The following is a 10,637-nucleotide window of genomic DNA, read 5'->3' as shown; positions in this document are numbered from 1 at the left end:
TTCAACTGTCACGAGCCGGGTCATTTTGCTTGTGAGTGCCCGAAGCCAGATAGAAGATTAAACAATGACCAGACAATGGTTGCAGTGGGAAACAATCGGGGAGGTGCTCAGGTTAACAGTGAGTAGGCTATGGTTGCTCAGTCATTTGACTGGGAGGACCAGATTCAGGCTCTGAACATTTCAAAACCTGAAAATGCTCACCTGGGCCAAGTTAAAGATGAAGCTTCCGTGGAGAGTGTTGCAGCTGAGGAAAAGATGATGGAGCTTCAGTTTGCATTGATGGTATCTTCTACTTCTGAACCGAAGAAAAATGAGGTAAGTTTGCCTTCTTGTTCTGAAGCTTGTATTGATTATGTTAAAATTCTTCATGAGGAAATAGAGTCATTACGTAGAGAAGTAGAGGACCTTATATATGAGGGCTATCAACTTAGAAAAGGACAAAACCCCTTAAAGTCCCAATTGGAGACAAAAATAAAGGAATTTAGGAGACTTCAGGAAGACTACAGTAATAAATGTGAAAACTATGATTATATCAAGAGACAAAATGCTGAGTTAATTGCTAAGCTTGATACATTAAAGAATAAATTTGATACAACAAACTTTGACTTTAAAAAATATGATGTATCAAGCGAGGTGGTGCCAACATGATTGGCCATTGCCTACAGTTTAAACAAAACCATAAAAGGGTTTGGGATACGATAATGTACCTCATCCTTTTAATCACACATATCAGTATCACCCTTTGACTAAAGAGGAGATTGCCAACGAACCATTCATGGTTTATGGTAAACCAACATGTTTTGTTTCAGGAGGATTTATTAATGTTGAAAATACTAACGTTTCTACTTCCCCTGCAGATCAAACCTTAAATCAGTCAAAGCAAAAAGTTGAAGGATCTATTTCTGATAATAAAATTGAGTCTGAACCTGAAGTTTTAGTTTTAAATAAAGACTTTTATTTTTTCTGATGTTGAAAGTGACAATGTTTTTTGTGATTCTTCTACACCTTTTGATACTGGTTTGAATGGTTTTAAAGTTTTTGATGAGATGATTGATAATTCTGATGTTTGTAATGATACTAATAAAAACTCACCAGTTCCACAAGTCACTCTATCTGATACACCCTCACTTATCTCACAACCTACTTCTTGTTCATGTTCATGTGAGAAAAGCAAGGGTGTCGGTATGGAAAATAAATATGAAAAAGGCAGTACATGTTTTAACAATAACAAACAAATTTGCTTCAATTATGGTATTGGTGGTCATATAGCTAGGAATTGTCCTAATAGAATGTTTGTACATTATACGTCACAAAGAGGAGAGAACGAATTTAGAGGAAGGTCTTTAACTAGAAAGTCCTCTAGAGCTTGTTCTCGGAATGATGATTGGAAGGATGATCGTAGTAGAAAACGGGCAATTTTTCAAAATAACAAAAAGGTCTTTCATAACAAAGTCCCAAATAGTTTGCCAAAACCGAACATGGCTCCGCCAAGATCGGTTTCGTCAAGGAGCAGCTATGGGTCTTCAACTACTTCAGGTAGAAAACCCAAGTGCTCAATGAAAATTGATAAGAATCCTATTTCAAAACCATTGGTGACTGTTAGAAAACCTAATTACCAATTGATGCCCAAAATAAGTTCCAATCCATCATCAGTATCCTCTGAAAAATTAGTAAATAATGATAAATTATAAAAAGCAAAGGGTCAACCCGGGAAAGTGATTACCTGGGTTCCCAAATCTGAATGGTCCCGCACAGTTTGCAGGGACAGTTGTGGGGGAATGTTGTCAGACCTTGGTTCATCGACAACGGCTGCTCCCGACATATGACAGGAGATATCTCCCAACTGAACAACATTCAATCTTTTAATGGGGGATATGTTTCCTTTGCGGGTGGAGAAAGTGGCAAGATCACTTAGAGAGGAACCGTTAAAAATGGAGTGTTAAGTTTCGAGAATGTCAACTTTTCTCCCGAGTTAAAGCATAGTTTGTTGAGTGTGTCTCAGATATGCGACAAAGACTATTCTACACATTTCACTGACAAGGAATGTATGATTCTCAAGCCAGGCATTGTCATCCCGGAAGAATGGATTCTTGTCAAATCTAAGAGGGATGGAAATGCTTACATTATTGATATAAATAACAACCTTCCCGAACAAGTTACTTGCCTCTTTTCAAAGGTCTCAGAACAAAATGCAATGTTGTGGCACCGAAGACTCGGTCATGCTAACGCCAAAAACCTAAATCGTCTTGCAATGAATGAGATGGTTCGTGGTTTACCTATCAGAGATTTTATAACGTTTGAAAAGTGTGTGTCATGTACCCAGGGTAAACATCATAGAAAACCACACCAGCCGAAACAGGTTAACTCAATCAGTCAGGTGCTCCAATTATTACATATGGACTTGTTTGGTCCAGTCAACGTCCTAAGCATCAACAAAAGTTTGTACTATCTTATTGTGATTGATGATTTCTCTCGTTTTTACGTGGGTCTTCTTCTTATCCAACAAAACCGGGGTTGTAGAACTGATAAAGAAGTTCATAGTGCTGATTAAGAACCAAACCAATAATCGGGTCAAGGCGCTTCGTACCGACGACGGAACAGAGCTCAAGAATTCTATTCTAGATCATTTTTGCACAGAAAAGGAGATTATGCGTCAATACAACTCCGCTCACACACCTCAACAAAATGGTGTTGCTGAAAGGAGAAATAGAACTTTAAAAGAAGCTGCAAGGACGATGCTGTGTGACTCCAAGTTACCGGTTTTCTTTTGGGCCGAGGCGATTAACACTGCTTTCTGCGTTCAGAATCGTGTGTTAATCAACAAAGTTCGGATGAAGACACCGTATGAAATTCTATATGGTCACAAGCCATCAGTCAGTCATTTCCATGTACTTGGCTGCCCTTGCACCCTTCTTCACCTAGAGTCAAACCCAAAGTTTAATGCCAAAAACGATGATTGTTACTTCGTAGGGTATGTTGCACGCACCGCATATAGGGTCTTCAATAAGAAGAAGAAGCAGATTGTGGAATCCTATGACGTGTGCTGGTTGGAAACGAATGAAACGGATACTCGAGTGGGTCCGGATTGGTTATTTGATTACACATCTCTTTTCAAGTCTATAAATGTGTCTTCAGATAGTTCATCTGGGTCTTTCTCTGGTTCGAAGAATGTTTCTATAGACGAAGACGAAGAAGTTGTGTATAGACCCCCAACGGTATCCTCTTCACCATCTGAGGGGGAGTCCTCTGCTTCACCTGAGGGGGAGTCATCTGTACCACCTGATAGTCCAAAATCTCCAGTTCAGAATGATACTCCTGATGCTGAGGCTACACCGCTCACTCCTGTCGAAAGAGAGTTCATGTCTAGAGATGCTTCCGCTGTCACTTCAACTTTTATGGAACTACTCTTTCCTGAAGACATTTCTAATGAGTTTGTAGCAGAGTCTTCTGGTGTGAAACAATCAGCAAATGAAGGAGGTGTCAATATTCACAATCTTCCCATCTCGCTTAATGATATCAGCCAAGAGATACCCTCAAGAATTCAACACGATCATCCGATCGAGAACATCATTGGTCAGCTGGACGATGGAGTTAAAACCAGAAGTCAGAGTGGAGATGTTAATACATGTCTCTATTCTTGCTTTATCTCTCAAATAGAGCCCAAGAATGTTGAAATGGCTCTGAATGAGCGCAGCTGGGTAGATGCTATGCATGAAGAGTTGAATCAGTTTGAAAAGATCAGGGTTTGGAAATTGATTGAGTTACAAAAGGGCAAAAAGTCTCTTGACACACGCTAGGTCTATCGAAACAAGCAAGATGATTCAGGGGTTATAGTGCGAAACAAAGCTAGATTGGTGGTTCGCAGGTTTCGACAAGTCGAGGGTCTTGATTATAATGAGGTTTATGCTCCAGTAGCTCGCTTGGAGGCTATTCGTATCTTTCTTGCATATGCCTCCGACATGAACTTCACGGTTTATCAAATTGACGTCAAGATAGCCTTCTTGTATGGCAAGGTGAAGGAAGAAATCTACATTGATCAGCCCCCCGGGTTCGTTAACTCGAAGTTTCCTAATCATGTCTACAAGTTGGACAAGGCATTGTATGGGTTACATCATGCTCCTCGAGCGTGGTATGCGACCCTTACAAAGCCCTTGCTCGACCATGGATACTCTCGTGGCACTATTGATCAAAATTTGTTTATCAAGCATGTTGGTAATGATCAGATTCTGGTTCAAATCTACGTTGATGATATTATCTTCGGGTCTACCTGTCCGCAACTATGCAAGGAGTTTGAAGGCGTTATGAAAAAGCGGTTCGAGATGAGTTCATTGGGAGAAATGTCCATGTTTCTGGGGCTTCAGGTCAAACAAAATTCAACCGGAATCCTGCTACATCAAGCCAAGTATGTGGAGGATATTCTTGAGAAGTTTGGGTTTCAAGACGCTAAACCTGCATCGACGCCGATGGGCGAAAGACCTCTGCTGACTCCAGATACTGATGGCGAATCCGTAGATCAGATACACTACAGATCGATGATCGGATCGTTGATGTATCTTACTGAAATCCGTCCAGACATCATGTTTGCAGTTTGTCAATGTGCACGTTATCAGGCTAATCCTAAATTTTCACATCTTATTGCTGTCAAAAGAATTTTTTGGTATATTAAAGGCAACCCAAAATTGGGTCTTTGGTATCCGAAAAATTCTGAATTTGATTTATATGCTTTTGCTAACAGTAATTATAGAGGCTGTGAGCTTGACAAGAAATCTACTTCAGGAGAGTGTTAATATCTTGGAGATCGGCTGGTGTCGTGGCAGTACAAGAAGCAACACTCAGTCTCAACTTCAACAGCTGAAACGAAATACGTTGCTGCGTTTGCTTGTTGCTCTCAAGTTATATCTAGTCAAGGCCAGCGTACGTGTTAAGTATGTCGCGCGTATGCATGAAGTGGGTGAAATGTGGTTTTTGGGCCTTAGGATTTTGGGCCTGGAGTTGTTGGGCCTTAAGCCCACCTGTAGATTAAGGCCTTTGGGCCTAGGTCTAGGATTTATGGTACTGGGCCTTACTTAGTTGGACGGACTTAGACATTTTAATTTGAAAATTGGGCCTTCGAAAGAAGAGGCCCAATAGGGCAAAGATTAGGGAACCTTTCCTTATGTCATGCATCAGGGTTTGGGTCTTGGGGGAAGGTTTAGATCCAATGTCAAATTAGAAAGTTGTTGTGCTATAGGGAGACGAGTTTCGAGTCGTCCAAGGAGTATGATTTGAGATTCGCAGTTGAGGTGAGTCTTCCTTCGTGAATGTTATGGGTCGAAGGCACCAAGGTCGACCCTTTATTTATTGTATAGTTTGATGGTTGTCTATGTGATAATTATCATGGTTCATGTATTGCTTGATGACTATGTGATTTATGTATGTTATTATATGGTAGTGGTAGAGGCGAAATAGACCCCGTAATCGGTTGAAACAAACTGAATGGTAGGTCGGGAACCCAGATATGCTTGAAAGGGTAGGTCGGGCACTTATATATGCCTGACAGGGTAGGTCGGGCACCCAGATATGCTCGACGGGGTAGGTCGGGCACCCATATATGTTTGACAATATGTTTGTGTTATATATGGTATGGTGAGGGAAACTCACTAAGCTTTGTGCTTACTGTTTTAATTTGTGTTTCAGGTACTTTCAACTCAAAGGGGAAGCGGCCAACTTGATCACGTCACATCACATTGTATTTTTTCTGCAGTTAGGATTTTGGGACTTAGGCTCTGATAATGTCTTTCTCATGAATTGTCTTGATTATACACTATAACTATGTTGTGTTTTCGTGATCTTGTAATCAATGATGTTGTATGTTTGTGATTTGGTAAACTTAAAAATGAAAATTTTGAGTCATATTTGTGAAACGGTACAGATGCTATTATTAGCAATGAAAACATAAAGTAAACCACTACAATGCTTTAATTGGAAAAAAAAATAAAAATAAAATGTTATAAATAACAAAAATATAAAGAAAGTACAACGCTCAAATAGAAAACAACAATGTAATATTTAAAGTACAATGTTGTTATAGAAAACTTAAAACAAAATCAAATACCATAAATAACAAAAATATACAAAAGTAAGATGCTATAAATAACGAACAAATCTTATAAATTCTATTTGTTTGTGTTTTCTTTGTAATCATCATGACCCTAGAAACACTCGCCTGAAAATGATTTATAAATTAATTTCTGGTTGTCCTCGTTTTAGGATTGCTTTTTGAGTACTTTTATCTCAAAGTCTCACATATCTATATAATGATCTATAAATACATGTTGATTTGGTAATTGTGTTTATGTTTTAAGTGCAAAAAATAACAATGTACATTAGTTTTTTATCCCTTGTTTAATAATAGTAATGTACTTTGGCATCAATAAATACATGTTGATCTAGTAATTGTGTTTTTGTCCTAAGTGCAAGAAATAGCAATGTACTTTTGGTAATTCTTGTATTTATGTGCCAGAAATAGCAATGTACTTTGATAGTTTTTGTTTATGTTTGTTAATTTAATTTATAAGTTTATATATGTTGTTATTTATGATATAGATGGAAAATTTTTGAGCAATGCTCAACGACCCGGTGTGTAGGAGGAACTTTAAACGCTTTTTCAATTAGGGAAAGGTTAAGGAGGAAACGACGAGAACGGAGATGATGGTTAGTTGGATAATTAGTTTGTGTTTTGTATGTTAGACTTGTTGTGATACTTTAATACTTATTGGAATTATAAAATTTTGGCTGTTTATTTTAGTATGAAATTAATTATAACACTATTTGGTACCTAATTAGATGTCATTATATAACTTTTTTTTATGTATTTAGTGTCGTTACGTATCGGTTTTCTTGCACCCAAAATCTGATTTAAAGATAAATTAAAAATAAAAATTGTTATTACCGGCGACGAAAGGAATTATCAGCAACAAGAACATTAGCGGCGTCATTGGTATTACTGGCGACAAGAGCATTAGTGACAACAAATATCTTTACTGACGATGTTTTAAGCAATAGTGACAGACATGACCGGTCCAGACGGTGGGTAACCCGGATGACCGCGCAGCACCCACATCTCTTGGGGGCCCAAAATTTCTTGGCTATGTAGTGTATATATATAAAAAAAAAGTATTACCTAAATGATTTTTAGGGCATAAATTTGGTTCATACTTAAACTAGGTCAAAAGATAAACAATTTGGTTTGTTTGTTATTGTTAATTGAACGTGTTTATACTGAATAATAAATGATATATTTTTTGAATCTTTATTATATTTGTCTGTAAGAGAAGATTTTTTTTTTCTTTTCGTCCCGGGCCCCATATATATTTGGACCGATCCTGGTGACAGAGCAATACCGACGATTTTTTACCGGCGACCTGACATCGGCTGCTATGCTATTGCTTTTACTGATGATTTTGCTAGCCTTTACGGCAACTTTGTTAATTTCTTTTTTTTTCTTGTAGTGAACTTTACCTAAAAATAAAATAAACATTTAATTTTTCTTTATTTATATATAAAAGGTGCTATAGTATCATCACAGCTTGCACATCGCACATCAAAGATCTTTCAAGCCCTAAGTTGTAAGTTTATGTATATTTGTAACTTTTAGAAAAGGCTGCTTTCAGTAGGGTAATCATGATGATCCAACAAGAAAAGAGAGAAGCATTAGGTTTCTTTACTCTACAATATACTATATAAATTCAATGGAAAAATAAAAAAAGACAATTTTTTTTATAAAAGAAATAAAAACACTCAGAAGACCATGTTTGACAGTTTGAGTGGATGAAATTTTAACCGTCCGTCTGATGCATTTCTAGAAAACCTTAATTAATCCGAGAATTAAAGTTTTTGTTACTCGCATGTTAGTATCTCATGGCTATCATAAAAGGATTCTGACCATATTGACAGGACATCTCACCCCCTATGTCGTTTAGACTATTTGAAATCGGATTTCATTAACGATAAGACGAAAACCGAAACAACTAGACGTGCATGTTATACATGTACCCGTGTTCTTTTTTAATTGTACTTTATAGCAATATGTGGTAGGGCCAAAGATGAAGCACTAGCACTACCACTTTTACGAAGCTGCAGCCAACTTATACAGTTATATGATAAAAGGAGATGGGAATATTTGGTGTGGTACTGAGTAAACTATTGATGTAAATGCATGCTTGCTTATGTGCACATGAAGGGTTTCAGAATGGATTTAAAATCGCCTATTTAGAATGGATAGGAATCTAAGTACTAATTCCTCTACGCGATTTTGAATCTATACATTATTAGTTAGTCGATAAAAATTTCATCTTTCAGATCTTGAGGAAAATATGATGTACGTATGTATGATGATAGACAGCTCGATATACATATGTGATGTGTATGTACGCATGCATGCATATATCTAACATTAAGTAGTAATCTAGCGTTTATTGTAGTAAAAACTGTAGCGATGTGGTTCTTTTGTCATTAAAGATGTTAATTAATGCTGATTATGACTTGTTTAATTACTTGATTTTGACCCATAATTGAATGTCTAGATATTTCTTTTTGAAGCTCGAATAGAGTTTTCAAATCTGGTCTCTAAAGCGATTTAAGGATCAAATTAGCTGTCTTTAATTTCCAACAGTTTTTGCCTTTTAAAAAAAAAAAAAAAAAAACAAAGTAGTATGTCGGAAATGCCTGATTATTTTGAGGGAAAATGGAAATATGATATTTCGCCGTTCAAAAAAAAAAAAAAAAAGTACGTATGCATAAACAGATGAATTACAGAACATGATATTGAAGGAAGAACAAGAATTAAATTTCTTAATGACATATCTTAATGAAGTATATCATAAAGGGTACGTATTTAATATAAGAACATAATTAAACAAACAGACACACAGTTATCAACTGAAACCCTAATATCAAACTAAATAACTCTTTTCAAAATTGAATTTCATACAAAGAAAATCGAAAATTAAGGCACAATTAATCCAAAATAATATATATGGTTTGTTTTTTTGTTTTTTTTTTAATATATATAACTACTCAAACTTCAAACCACACAAAATACCTAAGAGTGATGGCTGGAGCTTGTTTCATGATGATCATGACCACGATCATGCGGATTCAACCCGCTTAAGAGATGATCAGAAGCACCCATACTGAAAATCGGCCGGAAAGGGCTCAATGCCGTCAGCATCCCCAGATGTCCTTCGGTTGGCGCCACTGTACCGCCGCCGTACTGCTGCCCTTGAAAGAGTGACATTGGTGTACCAAAATTCATAAAATGTAACCCACCACCATTACTGATATTACTCCCTAAACCTCCTCTATACGCATGATCATCGTTAGTAGTATTATTATTAGTGATGTGGTTACTGTTTGACGGAAAATTCCATGTAGGATCGCCGGTAATGGCGTGAGAACTAGTGGTGGTAGTTGTGTTTGTATTAGGGTTTCCCATCATTAAAAACGACGTCGGCGGTGGTGTTTGAGTGTTACTCGCCGGGATCGAACCTGAACTCGACTGCATCATGTAACTTGATGCAACACCCATCGGAATACTCCGCAGATCTAAGCAGGACGACGAGTCTTGTTTGACTGCGGATGTTGAAAAATTCAAATACTGCGACATCGGTTGACTGGTGACGAAGCTGAAACCGTTTCTCAGGTAAGAGGTGTGTCCTGCCGACATGGTGGATCCTGAGCTCCGGAGAGAGATGTTCAAGGAAGTAAAGTTAGCCGGAATTGTCCCGGTTCCGGTGGCCGCGATTACAGCAGGTTCCGCCTGCTGTAACAGCCACTCGATCGTTTCTCCATCGGATTTGTGTCCCAGTTCACGCGTCAGCTGGAAGACCCTAGCGGCGCAGGTGGCCGGCATGCGGATCCGGCGGCCACGGCCATCAACCTTAGTGTGTCGGTCCTTTGTTGAAGCTCTTTTTGGTGCTGGTGGTTTTGGTTTAGGACAAGTTTGCAGGTCTTCGGCGACTACCGTTTCCGGTGACGGAGATTCACCTTCACCACCGGATCTTTTTTCTAGCAGCTGTAGTGGGAAGTTTAGTCGGCGGAAATCAGTTTGATTTTGAGCATCCATGACGATTATATATCTGATGGGGTTGTTTTCTGGGCCTCAAGTATGGAATTTTTGAGTGATATCACTTGTGGGTCTGATGATTCTTGTATTGCTTTCTCTCTCTAGGCTCCACTTCTCTCTCTAAAACTGGATCTTTGAATTCCCGAGGAATGGGGATGTGGGTTTTCTTGATTTTCTCTCTCTAAAAAATTAGAAAGGGATGAGAGAGATAGACGAGAGATTGTTGTCAAGAAGCTTTAAGCAACAAACATAATGAGTGGCAATTATACAGTGTGGGCTATACTATGGGTATTCGATCTATTTTTTTTTTCTTTCTTTCTAAAATCTACACTTTTAAGGATTTAAACTAATAATTTTTAATCATGATGTTTTTGGTCGAATTATATTGTTGAACATAAAACAGAAAATAGTAAACGGCCTTCATTCGTTCTTCTTAATAGGGTGAGCTAAATTCTCACCTTTGGGAGAATATGGTTATTTCCCTTTCCTAATTCTTAGTACATGACAACTTTCTTTTTGTTTGTTATTTAGG

At 37.8% G+C, this 10,637-nt stretch overlaps 1 protein-coding gene across 1 annotated transcript; it reads right to left on the bottom strand.

Annotated features, from left to right (window-relative positions):
* Positions 1-8,805: 8,805 nt before the first annotated feature.
* On the bottom strand, positions 8,806-10,356 carry LOC111896115 (transcription factor TCP15). The gene has a single exon (XM_023892135.3). The coding sequence runs from the start codon at positions 10,103-10,105 to the stop codon at positions 9,083-9,085; it is 1,023 nt and encodes a 340-aa protein (XP_023747903.1). The 5' UTR covers positions 10,106-10,356; the 3' UTR covers positions 8,806-9,082.
* Between the last annotated feature and the right edge of the window lie 281 nt (positions 10,357-10,637).

Source organism: Lactuca sativa, chromosome 8 (assembly GCF_002870075.4).
Source record: "Lactuca sativa cultivar Salinas chromosome 8, Lsat_Salinas_v11, whole genome shotgun sequence".
Lineage (NCBI taxonomy): Eukaryota > Viridiplantae > Streptophyta > Magnoliopsida > Asterales > Asteraceae > Lactuca > Lactuca sativa.
This window is presented reverse-complemented; position numbering and strand designations above follow the sequence as displayed.

Excerpts from the sequence above, each read along its gene's own strand:
- LOC111896115 (XM_023892135.3), bottom strand. The coding sequence starts at position 10,105 with ATGGATGCTCAAAATCAAACTGATTTCCGCCGACTAAACTTCCCACTA.